Here is a 16,808-nt window from a genome sequence, read left to right as displayed (position 1 = left end):
AATGAAAAGGGTTTCCCTCCCGGCCTACTGTCCTTCTGGCAGCATGCAAATGGGGCTGGGAATGAAGGATTTCCAGCTCAGCTCCAAGCCCAGCAGTGGGAATTTGTGGTGGTTTCTAGCTGACCTACATGCTAGGTCAGGAGCAGTGGAGGTGACTCTGGAAATGGAGGGTGTGAGAGACTGCTGAAAATGAAGAAGCAATGGAGAGCATTAACCAAGAGAAACCAAGCCAAGAGGTGGATTTAAAAAAAGAAAAAAGAAAAAAGTGGAAGAAATGGGGAGGAACTGCTAACAGGGGTGAAAGAATTGTGGATGAGATAAAGGAAAAAGATGGCATACCTTTACAAAGGTAAAAAAAAAAAAAAGACAAAGAAGAATGCAGGAAATACAAGAAAACATGGGTACCAGACCCTGTCCAGTGTAGAGCCATGAGGATGAATTAGGGGATTGGAGCATCTGACATATGGGAAGGGGCTGAGAGATTGTTTAGCCTTGAGATGAGAAAGCTCAGGGGATCTTATCAATGTGTATAAATACCTCATGGGGGCAATAAGGAAGAGGGAACCAGACTCTTAATGGTATCCAGTGACAGGACAAGAGGCAACAGGCACAAACTGCAATACAGAGAAGTCCACTGAAGCATTAAAAAAAATCTTTTTTGATAAGAAGGTGGTCAAAAACTGGAACTAGCTGCCCAGAGAGGCTGTGGAGTCTGCATCCTTGAAGATACTCAAAACCTGGCTGGACATGGCCCTGAGCAACCTGCTCTGAGAAAAAGTTGACCTGCTCTGAGCAGGACGGGGTTGGAATAGATAATATCTAGAGGTGCTTTCCAATCTCAACCATGCTGTGATTCTATGAGAGATGATACAAAATAGTTTTTGAAACATCCAGAAGAAAACTACAGTCTTACTGAAATCCCTGTAGGAGCCAGCGAAAACATCTTCAACTGCTCTCTTGGGCTTGAATCATGTCATCAAAGCAGCATGTAGGAGACAGAATGGTGGGAAATTAAAGTCACATTATACAGAGCTCTGAGGGCAAATCTTTTATTTGTGCCCTTTGGGGTATTCCTCTCAGACAAAGGCTGCTATCTGTTCTCAAAGCCAGCAGTACAGTAGTGTGCCTGCACTCTTAGGGAAGGGGACCGTGGGTAGAGGGGGCTAGGAGGGGCTCCGTGCTCCTTACTTTGTACAGAATTTGGGATTAACTTTGGGTGCGATAGCAATAACACGTTCTTGAAATCACCTCATAGCATGATTGGCGCAGTACTGCCAATGCCTTGCTCTTGTCTGATTTTTACAACTGAAGGTAGCTCCGAAAGCCAGGTGGGAGAGAAGGAATTAATAATCTTCTAGATCAGATTGTGCAGGTTAGTCATGAATCACTGTCAGAGAATAAACAAGGAAGAGTTGCACAGAACAAACCATAGGTTTTGGAGGGTCTTTCACAAGTGACCAGCGAAACAGGCCACAATTTTGGATTAAATTCTGTAAGGAAATAAAAGTGGTGCGTGCAGCAGGTTGTTTTTTAAGTAGATAATTTCTCAGCTCAATTAGTTTAGATAAAAAATACAAACTTTGAAATCTAAAAATGGAAACTGAGCAGGGTTTATGTGAGGTGTGTTAAAATACACAGGAGTCGTGAGTCTGTCCCAGGTTGGAGACACATTCTCGTTAGATCTACCTCACTGCTTTGCAATGATAACGGTAGAAAAAAAACACAGAAACGTGCCCACTTTTAGAATGAGAACACTGTAAATGAATGCTTGGATAAGTGAGAATCAGGTCCTAGGACTCCTTCACCGGAAAGAGAGGTGGTAAAGAGGAGGAAGGTGGAGGTCTGCAAAACTGTGAAGGGCATAGAGAAGGTCATTGCAATATGCCGTTTTCCCCCTCTTCTATAATATATAAATGGAGTGGCACTTGATGAAATTAAAAGGCAACAAATTAAAAATAAATAGGAGGAAACACTTTTTAATGTAAAGTATAACTAGCCAATGTAGCTCATGGCTGTCAACTATTACTGAAGCAGATATTTTAGTCAGATTGTAAACAAATGAATAAGCAAAGCATCTGCAGGGACGCCGCTGTAGTTGAGGAAACAATTATAAGGGCTATCAGTCCTCATGCTTTAGGGCATAAGCAGATCGCCAGCTGGGGTCAGAAACACAATTTTCCCCCATGGTTGCTGAATAACTTAATTAGGCGCATTGCGAGGTTTTATCTAGCATGGGCTACCATTGGAAGCAGAATAACAGATTAGGTGGACCACTGACCTGCTCCAATATGGCAACTCTTTGTCTTCTATTCCCTCTCAGAAAGGAAGAGGGAGATTTTTAGCCGTATTTTGTTGTACCTCTTCCCAGAAGGACTGTAGTCACTAGGTTCACATCGGGATCCACCTGTTCATTTCATTGTGTTCAATAAAGCCTTTCCCGAATCCCAGCGATTGCTGCTGCATTTGAATGTAGGACACCGTGGAAGGTCTCTTCCCACTGTATTTGTAAGATTCCATAAACCACTGAGAGAGGGAGGCAATCAGTGTGTGTTTAACCATGGCAGTGATTGCATAGGTACCTTAGGCCTCTGTACTGCCTTTACTTTCACCTTCTCAAATCAGTCTTGGCTTAATCATGGAATAGAGTAGTGAGGAAGCGGGGGGGGGGGGGGGGGGGGGAAGAGTGTATAAATCAACCAGCCAGTTATTATTTCCCTTAATCTTTCTATTTTGTCATTTCAAGCCTAAAACAAGGTTATCTCAGGAATAATGCTTTTATGAAGTTTTCCTTGACTCTTTTCTACCTGGTTTGAGTGTGTCAGCATGATGGTGATTTTGCTGAACTGTGTTACCCTGGGGATGTACCAACCATGTGAGGATATGGACTGCCTTTCCGACAGGTGTAAAATATTGCAGGTAAGCAGACTTCATTCCTGTGATGATGATTGTTTAGTCCAAGCTGCAAATGCCTGTTTCCTTTCAGTGTTTGATCAGCACCTTCCCAGAAAGGGAAAGAACATCCCTAGCAGCAAACTACCTTGTCTTAAAATGGCAAGAGCTTTCTTTGGGGAGTGGAATAAGGAGAGAGAAAGATAATGAATAAAGACTATTTGTGCCAGGTAATAGGGAACATGTTGCTGACTTCTGGATCATATGTGTAACCAGAGTTTTCCTAACACAGATAGCTGCAAGACACACAGCTCAGAGATACCCAGGGAGAAATAAGTAAGGTTATAGCTCCCAGACAGGCGAGAAAAGCAGCCCCCAGTGCCTTTGCCACTCCCCTGGTAAGCAAGGGTGCTACTGAGTCAGTGGATCATGTGGCATGCAAGACGCCCAAAGAAAGAAGAAACAACAGGTACAACAAGATGGTCCATGGGCATATCCAGCCCATTAATGCACCAGCTGTGCTTGCTGCTTGCATGAAAAGAAGGCCTCAGTAAAGGTTGTCATCTGTAGCATTACTGAGGTATGCTCCCCAAGCTGTGTGTGAAGCTGCATTACTGTCTCAGCTGTGCCGTTGGTAGAGAGGTAGTGGGGACCCCTTCCTGAGAGACCTGGAAGAACTGTGTCTTCCTGGCCAAGTGCTAAGCCAAGTCTTCCTTTGTAAGTGGATCCCATCCCATGTAAGCGGATGCTGAGTCTGCATCAATTACTATACCCCTAGAAGAAAAAGAAAGAAAAGAAAGTCTTGATTTGCTTGCTTATTTTCACTCTTTTCACCTGTGGAATTTAGATTTTCCCAATTGCCCTTGTGTCTGTGTAGCTATTCTTTTGGCCACATGAAGTAGTCACTATGTAGAAGCTGTACTTGAACCCCAGGTGAGGTGCACGTGGCTCAGCTGTCCTGTCCCACAAGTTGGCTACTCTATCTGCAGGAAGTTCTCAGCCTCACCAGTTCTTGGTTCGCCTGGATTTACAAGCCACCTCATCCCTGCTTGTGCACATTATGTGTGTTCCCCCATTACAGATCTTCTCTGTCCACGCTCTCTCAGCTTCCTCCATCTGTGCCCATTTATACTAATGCAGAGGTGCAACAAGTTTCTGCATGTGCGTAGGGCAACTGGTGTGCTGAGAAAGCAGAGCTTGCAAAGACAGAGGCCATGGCAGTGAATATGAGGGAGCTGTGATGGCAGGGCTACATGGAAGAAACTTGTTCAGCCTCTCTTCAGCTCTGTCCGTAATTCATTTTCAGGAGCCCTAAAATTTGTATTTATCTTACACTCTGCATTGTGAAGTGCAAAGCTAAGAACGCATGTTAAACTTCTTCTTGGTTTTCTGTTTGGCAGGTATTTGATGATTTCATCTTCATCTTCTTTGCCATGGAAATGGTGTTAAAGATGGTGGCCCTGGGGATCTTTGGCAAGAAATGTTACCTTGGAGATACTTGGAACCGCCTGGATTTCTTCATTGTCATGGCTGGGTAGGTTATAAGTTTTTGAGTTTATTTTTTTCTGTGTTTTTTTGGAGTCTTGCATAGAACCAAAAAAAATTCCCCAGCTGAGGAGTACACAAAAATTAGTGGCAACTGTAGATGTGTTTCCTTAAATGTGTAGTCTGAACTCCTGGCTGCAAAAAAGTGCTGGTACGGGGAAAATGAGGCCCCAGGACAGGACAGGACAGGATGGGTATGTTTGAAAGCAGAACCTTGGAGTATGTCGTACTCCTCTGTGTGTGTGATGTGCTGTGGTACACTGAGTGGGGACAAGATGGATGCAGGTGAGTCCAGGTATGGCTGTGGAGTGAAATGTTATAACCTTCACCTCAACCAAGCCAACATCTCTGTTTCCAGCAGCAGTGCTTTAAAGATAGGAATTTTATTTTTGCTACTCCGGGCTTTTGTCTTTGTGTTATGTTGGCCTCACCCACAGTACCATTGGGATAAGTTGACATTTGAGTGGTTTTTGCAACAAAGTTGCTTTGGTGAAGCTATGATTTCCACTCTACGTGTATGAAGTGGAAAGCCTACCAGAATTTGCCTATTTGAATCATAGAAAAATGTCCTCCTTTGCTCCTACTGAGCACGTGCTTTGGGGGATTTCTCCATTTTCAATTAGATTGCCTTGTGATATAGTAAGAAAAAAAATATCAAGGAGAAAAAAATGTTTAACACTGTTGTTCTCACAACAAACAAGAGTGAGTATTTCCTTTTTGGAGAGAAACTCTCATTTCCCTCTTCCTTCTGGAAAGGAATTATCAACTTAGGCTGTCACCTGGAAGTCAGTGTATCACCGAATGCGCCAGAAGTGAGTTCAAGCTTACTTCGTAGAGCTTTTCCCTGAGGTGGATAACAGCACTGTCTTGTACATTTGTTTTTGACATGGTTCTTCTACAGCAAGACTTGAAAGTCATTCCCTCTGGAGGAGTGAGTAACTGTTTCCTTCTGGGGGAGCTGAGACTTTCAAACTCAGTTCAGTTGTGATATAAGGTTGAAGGTTGCTTTTTGGACATGAGCTGGCTTGTGCATGGACGAAGGACAGAGAGATGAAAACTACAGCTTTTTCTAAATGAAAAAAATGTGTGAGATGGGAGGACCTTTCTTGTGGCTGAGCCTACTGTGATTAGCATGTGATTTAAAATAGCCTCACGGTACAGGGAGCGTGAGTTCATCAGGGAAGATTTATAAAGCACCTGTTGCTTGATATTAAGAAACACTAGATCATTGCATATTGTAGTCTGAACTCCTGGCTGCAAAAACGTGCTGATGCAGGGAAAATGACGCCCTGCCTTGACAACCTTGGGGAAGGAGAGGGAAGAGCGAATGTGTTTGAAAGGGCAAACTTGGAGTACACCGTGCTCCTCTGTGTGTGTGATGTGCTGTGGTATGTTGAGTACGGGCAAGATGGGTGCAAGAGAGCTTGGGCATTGCTGTGAGGTGACAGGCTGGAGAACGGGGTGGGGGTCTCTCTGGCTGGTGCGTGTGCAAGCATAGTATGTGAATGGTGTTACTTGCAGAGACAGAGAGGTCGGTAATGCTAAATGAGAGTAATGCCAAATGAAAGAGGGTGAACTCAACTGCTTGTTCTGTGCGGGAAATGAGTGAAATCTGTACTGCCTAAATTAGAAGCGAGTAAATCCCATTTACATATGTTTCTCTCTGCCATCATTACTGGGAGAAATTCTAGAGCAGAGGAAGCCTTTTGTGCATCTGATACCAATGCAAGAAAAGAAGCTCATCTCTGAACTCCTTTTAATGCTAAGGAGACTTAGAATCAACTCCATAGATACAAAATAATCACTGTGGAGTATTTTTCATTTCAGGTCCATAACTGAAAGAAATTTGTTTCCTGATTTCTATACAATTGTCCTCATGAGATGTCAGGCTGAAATGATAGTAATCTCATTAGAATATCTGATCTCAAAAGACTTCTCCTGCTAAAGAAAGATTTTTCCATTTAGTTATCTAGAACTAATGACTGTATAATGTATTTTGAGTTATAAAAGCTTGTGGTTATTAATTCATTATTCTTTGAAATTCATTAAAATTGTCTGCACTGTTTAAATCAAATCTAAGCACAGGCTCAAAATTGCCCTTACATACAGACCATAGCCTTTTATTTGACCTCAAATTCAAGCCCAGAACTTTATCCTGATTGGTCCCCTTCCGAAATCATGGCTTCAGCTTCTCTGGGTCTAAATGCTGCCTTAGCCTTCTGACTAGTAGAAGACATCCTTCATTAGATCTACCCTGTTTTCTCCACGTCAATGAACTAGATCCTGATCAGAGTAAAATCAGTTATCTCCAAGGGCCTTCTCCTTTTCACAACCTTAGACTCTCAGTGACTTCAAGGGGGTCATAAATTTGGCTTTCAAGAAAGTGGCTGTGATACTGGAAGGTGAAGCAGTACATAGGAGTCATGCAGCTTCTCTCTCAAAAAAAAGGACTATACTTTCCAGCCCCTCCTCTCCCCTCTCCTTTCCCAAATAAATTCAGAAGCAGCACTCCAAGCCCAGCAGCAAAAGTTGGAAGAATACCCTACAGCCTGGAAAAGCAAAGTGTAGCCGAGGGACTGTCGGGTGTTCTGGGTGGCTGAGATGCCTCCATCTGGCTTTCTGTGTGACAGCATGTTTTATCAACCAGCATAATGATTATTTGCTGCTATTGCCCCAGACAGTGTTTTGATTACATAAACCATGTATTCAGGCATTCATTTGTAGTTTTCTCCTCACTTCCTTCGAAAGCCAGAAGCTATAGTTTTAGTTAGCTGAATTCCCTTGTGTGCCCCTGCCCTGCTTGCCCCTGCCCCCCACGCAACCCAGCAACTCAAGGAGGAGGACTCCATTGTCACTAAAAATGTTCAGTTTCCATGGCAATAGGAGCTGACATCACCAGAACTTTCTCCCCTCTCGCATACTCCCGCTCCCAACCACCTTCAATACGTTAGTTGAGAAAGGATTAGAAAAAACAAAACAACAGCAGTCCTAAGTCAACATTCTTCATTGCTCCCCTTGAGCTCCTAAAACTGAGCCAGGTAATTTGGATTGAAGAATGCCTAAAAGCGAGAGCCTACTATGTTTTAAAAGCTGAGAAAATGTGAGCAACAAAAATCGCATTGGAAACTTAGGCCACTATCTCCTCATGCATGAATTTAGGAGAAGAGTCACTTATTTCTGGGCTTACGTTCATCAGCTTTTCCAGTCGGGCAGCTCTCCATCAACAAAGAGTGAGGTATTTCTCCTGTCCTCACTACTGTGTGCATCGGTTGTGTTCAGATATGGTTAGAGATGATCCACTGTCCCTGAGGAGGGGAGATGTCCCTCTACATGACTCTGTCCTGAGGGTCTCAGTACAATGAGTAGATTCATACAGCGTGCCTCGCCTTGGGGGCATTAATCCCTCTGAGAGGGTGCTCGTTTTGCCTTGAGCTAAGTGCCATAATTAGCTGTCTGCAGGGAAGACTATATCTACCTCTGCCTACTGTGGCATCCACGCAACACATCCCAGTATAGAATATACTCCTGTAAATAGGTATGTTAAGTAAGAGAGGGCTTCACTATTTGGCCAGAGGGGTGAGTGTGACCCACTTGTACCCAGAAAATGTCCAAAATCTCTCCCTAATTCCTGCTTGGAGTCCAGTAGCTGAGGACAGTCTGGTATATCTGCCAGAAAATATCCCGTATTTCCGTCCCTCCATTATCAAACTTCAATTTGCTGCATAGATCTCGAACTGTCACCAAATCACATCCTAACCTTGCTTTTGATGAGACAAATGGCGTGACTTGCATAGTTTTGCATTTTAAGATACATTTGCTGTATTTTAACAGTTTTTAAAAGCCGTAGACACCAGAACAGGGCATAGTATTCCATGCCATTGCTTGTGTGTTATACATTTGGAATATGGTCTCTCTGTTCCAGCCTCAAATTTCCCTGTTTCTACGGCCAAGGATTGCAGTAGCCTATCTAATGACAGCATCTCACTGTCAATTCATTCAGCTGCTTTCTCCGATGACTCTCAAGTTTATTGGATTGGTTGGCTGAATTTTTTCCCCTCTCACTCTCCTTTTCTGAAGAGAGAAAATCTCTTCCTGTTAGTAGAGACAGCAATCTTTGTTCCCAGATGTATGGTTTACATTTGTTCATACTGAAATATGTATTACTTGCATTTCCAAAGCAGTTCATACTGTTCTATACTGATGACTTACCCTCTTCATTTCTTTTCTGTTCTCCCAAAATATGCATCAACTGCAAAATCCATCAGTGATTTTTTTTTCTTAAATATTTTCTGTCAGGTTGTGATAAATAAATAAAGAACAGAGTGGCAAGAATTGTGCATTACAGAAGTACATCTGCTTGCAAATGATTACCCATTTACTGTTACATGTGAGGCTTATTACTTAGCCAGTTTTTCTCCAGCTAATGTATGTCATGATGATTTCATATCATTCCAGTCATATCAACATAATTACTTGTGTGAACCAGACTTGTAATCTCATAAGAAATTATAGCACATTAGTTTGATGATGTCTATTTTTCCTTAAACTTGTGTTGATTATGTTTAATTTTATTATCCACTGTTAATCTGTAATCTATCAAAGCCACATATTGGCGATTTCATTGCTGAGCTGTGATCAGCGTCAATCCAGTCAGTCTAAATATTCAGATCACTATGTTTTTAGAGTACTGGCACAGCTTCAAGATTTCTCTGACCCTTGGATGTTTTCCCAGTCTTCTGAGACTAATCAAAAATTGTCAGTACTGGTCCAGATCATATTTGGTCATCTCCTTTAAAACTCTTGGATGTAGGTTTTCCAGACCTGCTTATCTTAGCATATCCTTATTTTGGTAGGTACAGCTTAAAAAACTCAATCATGACTGGAACTGAAAACAGCTGATTGTCATCTATGATAAGAATGCATTATCTGACCTTCCCCAAAGAACTGAGTTTGCTCTCATTGTTTTTTGCCTTTTTATATTGTTCATGACAGGTCTATTTTCTTTTTTTCAGTGACTGACCTGTACTATTTCATGTATCTGATTCCCTTAGAAACTTTCTAGAATTTCTGTCTTCTAGTTTATGTTCATTCATACAAGCTTCCCCCCTCCCACAATTGTTGTATTTCTGCCTTCAGTTTTCCTTATGGTATACTCTCTTTTTAACCAAGGCAACTTTCTTTTCTCCATTGTGGCTCCTTTGATACCTAGTATATATTTCCTTAAATCCTACTTGGTTATCATTCACAGTTTATGAATTAAATTCTTTATGCTGACTGGGTTGATGCACAGCTGTTTCCACATGTTTTCAGCTTCATGAATATGGCCTTTCTAATCCATCGTACATATCTTTTACTGTTGATAACCTTACTTGCTTTGTACATAACACATGTAATCATGACATACAATCAAACAGTGTCAACTTTAAGTTCTATGATCAAGAGAAAAAAACTTAATAGAGAATCTCTGTATCTTAGACTCTTTATTATAAAACCCATCATTTTAAATGCTGGGAAACTGCAAGGCAGTTCAGGTGCTGCCCAACACATGTTGTTCAAATTCAGTGCTTGCAGGATGAATAATGGGAGTTGTTTTTCTATGAGTTAGGGATCAATACCGAGAGAGCCAGTCAGCTTTTCTTCTGGTGTGATTTGGGCATACCTAATGAATATAGTCACATTCACAGAATAGTTCAGGTTGGAAAGGACCTTGTGAGGTCTTCGGCCTAATCTCTGGCTCAAGGGAGAGGATAAACAGTGAACTCAGGTCAGGTTGCTCAGGGTTGTCCGGTTGGTTCTTGAAAACCTCAAAGGATGGAGACTGAACCATCTCTCTAGGCTTCATTACTGTGTACCCCGTTTGAACTGTCCCTCTTTGGATTCGTGGTTTTGCTTCTTGTCCCCCACCATGAATAGCCTGGTTCCATCTCCTTCCTGATCTCCTTGTAGCTACTGAGGGCAGCTATTAGGTGCCCCTCAAGGCATCTCTTCTCCAGGCTGAAGAAGGCCGGGTCCCTCAGCCTCTGCTCACAGGGCAGGTGCTCCAGCCCCCTTGAACATCTTCATGGCCCTCTGCTGACCTCCCTCCAGTTCATCAACAGCTTTCTTGTACTGAGGGCCCAAAAATGAGTATGCCAGTGTAGATATGGTCCATTAAGTGCAGAATAAAGGGAATAATCACTGCCCTAATCTACTGACTGCATTCCTGCTGATACAGCCTGAAATGCCATTAATCAGCCTTGCTGCAAGGGCACCATGCAGACCCCCCAAAACCTCTAGGTCCTTTTTAGCAGTGCCACTACCCATCCAGTACAGATACAAGCCTTCAGTCCAGCCCAAGTGCAGGACTTTGCATTTTTCTCTGTTGAATTTAATGAGGCTTCTGTCAGCTTGTTACTCTGCCGGGAGGAATTCTCTACTTTATATGGCAGAAAATGAATCCATAAGTATTCATTTCCAAATTGTCACTGATTTCGTACTAAAGAATGCCGTTTTTAAAAAATAGTGCTACTCCCCCCCTCCTTTTCTGTCTACTTGAGCCTCCTTAGCTAGGCTAAAATCATTGATTTTAATATTCCTTCCATGCAGATCTTCCCAACAGGCTTTCCTAATGCCATTTAGGCTGTTTATGCTCATAAAATGAACAATTCCTATTCTCTTTATTACTTAGGCCCCTGGCATTGGTGTATAGATGATGCAATTTTTCTCCTCTTTACATGTTTTAGTGCCTTGATTAGTTTTATTCTTGACATGGAGACTCTGTGAGGATTAACTTTTTTCCTATTTTCATCACTTTCCCACTTTGGTATTTTTATTTAATGATCTCCTAACTGGTCTGACTGACAGCACCCTAAAAAGAATAATTCCTCTTCTAATTAAATGGTAGTTAAGGTTTATACTTCCTCTGAAGGTAATCCAGTACTCTGTAAAATGAAAGTTTCCTGTCCTATGAGGCTGGCCTAGCCAGCAATTCTTTACCAGATGCCTCCATCTTCTCCTTTGCCTTTCAGCCAGGATGAGGCACCAAGGAGATCAGTGGGATATTTCACGTCTACCTCCATCAGAAATTTTCTATAACCTTTGAAATATCATGATAAGAAAAACAGAAAATTCTAAAATGCATCATCACATGTGGAATAGTGTCCTGGAAGTTTGGAATCCTTTCCAAATTTGCCTTTATGTCTCCTGTTTCCATTATAGTGTGGCACCAGAACTGTCCTGATATCTTCATTTCCCTTCCAAAGCATCCTTTTTATTCTGCTTGGTAAAATAACTTTTGGAGAGTGTTTTCTGGCATCTGTAAACAGTTAGAGATCCCTTCTCAGACATGCCTGGTAGCCCCTTAGATTGAGCAGAACATTTCTTCTATCTCTCTGTGCCTTTTGGCCAGCTACATCTTCTGAAATGCTGCTTTCTGCAGCTTCCACATTGGGAGCTTGGAAAGTACTGTTGCTATTGGATGACATGTGAAAGGGAGGGATTGTTTGTTTTCTTTTTTCTTTAGGGTCTCACCTCACTAGTAGTTATCTACCATCCTTGATTTCAGCATCTCCTAAATTCTTAGCTTTTGCTTCCTTTTTTTCCATAAACCTGTAGTGATGAAGCTTCCTGACTCCATCTGTCCAAGCTCTTTTCAAGCGTGTCCTGGTCAGGGCAATGCAGCATCACCACTTGAACGGTGCCCCTTTCCTTTCAGGGAAGCCATCCCTGAAAACTGGTCCCAAGTTTATCCCACTCTGTTCCCACTCAGGAAAGGGGACCAGCAGCTCTCTGAGGGACTGCAGAGATCAGCTTCCTTCTCAAATGCCTGCCCATCCCCATGAAACAAAATCGACGCAACTCTTCCCTGCCAGCTAGAAGTTGCTGTGAATCGGTCCCACACCCACCACCCTGTCCTGAGCAGCAGTGGAGGTGACAGGGCTGAGAAAAAGGGCATTCACGGCAGAAGGTGGGAGAGATGCAACTCAGCCTGAAGCGCTGATAGGTCTTAATCTTGGAAGACAGGGAAGTCTGTTGCCAATCTTTCATTTTCTCTCTTTTTTTAATTAACTATGGTCCTTTAGGGACCTGGCCAGAATTTGCATAGTTATGACTTTAAAATCTCAGACCATTAAATACTTATTAGCTGCAGTGTAAACAGCTAAATACTCAGAAAATCTTTGTTGGCTGATCTGTGATGCCAAATTAAAGATTCTATAAAATTATGGCAAGTGAAAGAAAACTGTAATAAATACAGCAATTAGGTGTTTCGAGCAATGATCAGATAAAGATGGAATCCAGCAAGCAGCAGGCTAAACAGCATCTTAACCAAAGACAGAAATACCAGAATCACAGACTGCACCCCCCCCACACACACACTTTTTCCTCCTTAATGATACTAATTATTTCATTTGGTTTCTCCTAGTAAAACTAACTATAGATGTGCAACATATTGGAATGAAAGGAGTCATCAAAATGAAATGAATCACACAAGAGAAGAAGCAAAACAAGGAGGCAGTGGTACCCGGAATATGTTATGTGTGGTTTTTTATTATTGCCTTGAATTTTTTGCCACTCTAAAAGCTAATTACCTACCACATGAGTCCTTAGCTTTACTGTAAAGAAAAACTGAAAAGAAAGCATTTTGTAAGAAGAAAAGAATCTCCCTTTCAGAGTTTGGGGCTCTCCTTAGAGTAGGATGAGTAGGACTTTGTAAAGATCTGAAATTCCCTAATATTTCCAGAATAAGGTCACTGTGCCTAAGACCGTTATTTCTAAGGACTGTGGCTATGCCGCCTCCTTCTCTCTGCCAGGGCGAACTGGAGTGACCAGGCTGCCACTGCCCAGTCGGTGGACATTAGCCAGGGCGATCCAAGCTGGAGCCCCTGAACCGGACCCAGCCTTGGAGCCATGTGCACCCTGGGCCCGCTGCTGCCACCCGCAGGAGGGGCTGGGGCGAAGGGCAGCCTCCTCTGCAGGGGCACAGCTGGGCACTTAGGACTGTAGTCGCTGCCGCTGGCGGGAATGGGACAAATTTCTCCTACACCCTTGCAGGTGGGGGAATAAGGTGAGATCAGAGGATCCTGAAAGCTGCAGAGACCAAAAAAGGGGGCTGTGTGCTGGGAATCGCCCTGGCCCTCACCAGCAGGCTTGCAGGACCAAGCTGCAGAGCCTTTTTTCCTAAGCAATGAAATACAGATCCAGGAGCTTACGCTCAGATTCCAAATTTTCAAAAATGAGGCCCTGCAGTTCCATCTTCAGATGTCTGCGCTTGGCCAGTCCCTCTAGCCTTCCCCTCACAGAGTGAAAGCTGCTTGTGTCTTTTTGTATCATGTCTCTGAAACTGTTAAGAAACTCTGATTTTTCTCTTAGTGCACTGTTTGGAGAGAAGTCTGGATGTTCAGGGGTGTGAAATAATCACATTCCAGGCAGCAAGGGACTGGTTTTGTACACTCTGGAAGCTTTCCACAAGCTTCTGCTTGGAGAGAATTAAAAGAAAAAAAGTTATTCTGTACTAGAGGGGGCATTTGCAGGTTATTTTAAAGAATGCTATGCCTTATAGCCCTGGAGCTGACTGTGTAATTAGTAATTAATTTATCACTCCCAGAAGAAATGTCTTGCTTTTTACTAACAGAATTACAGCCTCTTTAATTTTTTTTTTTTTTTTTTTTATGAGAAGGGGGAGGAAGTAAAAAAATAAAACTCTTGCTAGTAAAACAAGGACTGCAAAAATTACATCTATCTTCCAGCTTTTATGTCAGCAGAGAGTTGGGGTTTTTTTGCAGTGTGATGAGCTCTAACTCTAAAAGAGATAAACAGGACTGCTTAGCTGAGTACACTGTGGTTTGCAGAGCAATTTAGAGGCCCGCTGTGTAATGTCTGGCCACATCTCATATGATATTACTCCTTCATTTCTACAGTAGGTGTTAAAAGGAGGTCGGCTCATCTTTTTAGGGTGCATTTTCAAGCCTTGTCCCGGAGGCACTAAACTGTGCGAAATGTGTGCAAATGCCTGTGTAACTGGCTCTTCAAGTATTTTTGTAGTGAAGCAAATTGTTCTCCGATGTTTAGAGAGACCCAAAGTAGGTTCAGTGCTGGAGGCAGCCTGGCAGCCATATGCCTCTTGCAGCTGGGAGCAACCTATGTCCATCTTGCTAAAGAGGAGGCCTCCAAAATTAGTCAAATAAGAGCTAGAGCAGCCATGAAGAAAACATTTAAAACATGAGTGCAGAGGTGCCTGCAGTCCTGCTTGAGTAGGGGGCTGTGTGCGCTTAGCAGACCCCATGCTAGCAGGTGCTTGTTGCTGGCTGAAGCCCCTGTCCATTCCTTCCATGGGTAAAGTTTGTGCCCTGCTGCAGCTGCAAGGAGACAGGAATGTGCCACAACACAACCCCCTAAGCAGGAAAAAGGGGGTAGCTAGAGAGAGTTTTTAATTTTTGACATAGCCCTTGGGACCTTTGGTGAGAAATGAGGGTGCTGCTCTAGCTGTAGCGTGAAAATGCTGTTGTGATGCAGAAATCTTAAAAAGATAGGTCCCTCATGGCCTCAGAGCCCTACTGGCTGATAAACAGTCTGTTTATCTGCGTGTTGTGTGCTTCACTGGTACGTGTGTGGCCTGTAGCTGCAAGCCCAGGTTGAAAGCAGTTGCCCTCTTATCTCCTGCAATGTCTGGGCAGGTCTTGTCAAAGTCTCCCAGCTCTGCTTCTGAGGTCTCCAAATCAGTTTGTGAGAGATTGGATTCATCCATTAGCGGCACCCGGCTGCTGGCAGGTCTCGTTGCATATTCGCTAGGGCACATCCAGCCTTAACAAGGGCTGACAGGAGGTGTCCTTAATGCCACGTGCCACCTGCTTTAGTAGTTTAACTGTGTGCTTGTTCTCCTGCCTCCTTGTTTTGCTTCAGTGCTAATGGCCCTGCTAACCAGGCAGCGGCAAGTGCCAGTGAGTGGATTTTGCTGCCTGGCCTCCTTTCTTGTGTGCCCCAAATAGAGCTAAGAGAGCCCCTGGGGGCAGCTGGCCAGCCCCAGTATCCACATCCCTTGGCCACAGCTACTTATCTCTGGCCACGGAAAGCCAGGATTGGGTGGATTTAGCAATGCAGAAGCTTTTTAATTTCCTTTAATCAGAAGGGCTTGCTAATGTAAATCAAGAGGGGAGGTGTGAGACCCTGAAGGATATTCTCCAGGGAGATGGCTGGCTTTGCTCCATCTTTGCACTGCAGCCATGGTCTTTGAAGCCAGAGCAAGGAGTATCCAAAGGCAGTTAGCTCTTCCTCTGGTCCTGGTGTGTACTACAGAGGTGAGAATATTTAGGGATAAATCTGTCTCTCTTTCCTCTCCCATCCCTTCACCCCACAAGCTGCAGATGGGAGATTTGAGAAGGGAAATCCCATATCTCTGTGTGGGCTTATATGTGGGGGGCACGTAGGTAAGTGACGCTAGACCAGCTCCCACTTCTGGCGTTAAAATAAGAAGTAAAAATTCAGACAGGAAGAACTGGCAGTCTTAGCGTGTTACGTTTTCCCTATAACCTTTATGCTGTAGGTCTTCCAAAGAGAGAAGACCTCAGTACATGGAATTTGATGGCCAGATTGGAGACTAAGGACAGACATGCATACTCTTGTACACAGCCAACATTTACTAAATCATGTCTAGTTACAGTATGAATATACCTCAGATTTAGATTCCTGACACAGCTAGGAAGCTGAAGGAATTCAGAGTGGAAAGCAAGCAAGCAATCTTCTGCCTCAGTCATTCCAGATGCTTACAGATCCGAGGACTGGAGAGCAAAAGCCTCCAAGCAGGAAAAAGCTCCGCTTTGTACTGAGATGCACTGCAAGCCTGAAATTACAGCGAGGAAGTTACAGCCATGAAGTTTCTGGCTTCAGTGCCAGATCCAAGTGTATTTGACAAAGAAATATGAATTGATTAGACTGCAGTTAATTAGATTTCAATTGAAAACTCCTATCAGGAAAGGGGAATTAGACAGCTTTTGAATTTAACAAAAACATATTGGCTTTGTGTCATAAGAAAAATACTGCCTCAGTATTTTTCACGGATGCTTACAGAATACATTTTAAATATTAATTTTTAGGAGCTAATTTTCAGCAAATAGTTCAGGGACTAAGATTAGGAAACTTGATAATTATTTAATAAACGTATAAGAAGATGTAAATAGAGAGAGGAAAATGGTAATGTTTGAACCGTTTTAATCATGGATGCCATTGAATGTAATTGTGGGGAAGCTGTTAGCCAAATACTGCATAATACTCCATTATCTTGGGTTATGCATAAGGCAAGATAAAGTCTGAATTTTCTGGACTCCTTGCATGGCTTTCTTATTCTTGCTGCATCTATTTTAGTCTTAGTTCTTCTTCCTTCAGCTTCTTTCTATGTTTTC

The 16,808-nt window shown here is 42.9% G+C and overlaps 1 protein-coding gene across 1 annotated transcript in view; it reads left to right on the top strand.

Annotated features, from left to right (window-relative positions):
* The window catches only part of CACNA1I (calcium voltage-gated channel subunit alpha1 I), a 164,515-nt gene that overhangs the window by 67,637 nt on the left and 80,070 nt on the right, over positions 1-16,808 (top strand). Inside the window, exons 2-3 of the mRNA XM_062568957.1 lie at positions 2,805-2,916; positions 4,290-4,423. Coding sequence (XP_062424941.1) covers positions 2,805-2,916; positions 4,290-4,423 — 246 coding nt within the window. The remainder of the gene's footprint in view (positions 1-2,804; positions 2,917-4,289; positions 4,424-16,808) is intronic.

This window comes from Rhea pennata, chromosome 1 (genome assembly GCF_028389875.1).
Source record: "Rhea pennata isolate bPtePen1 chromosome 1, bPtePen1.pri, whole genome shotgun sequence".
In the NCBI taxonomy this organism is placed as follows: domain Eukaryota; kingdom Metazoa; phylum Chordata; class Aves; order Rheiformes; family Rheidae; genus Rhea; species Rhea pennata.
This window is presented reverse-complemented; position numbering and strand designations above follow the sequence as displayed.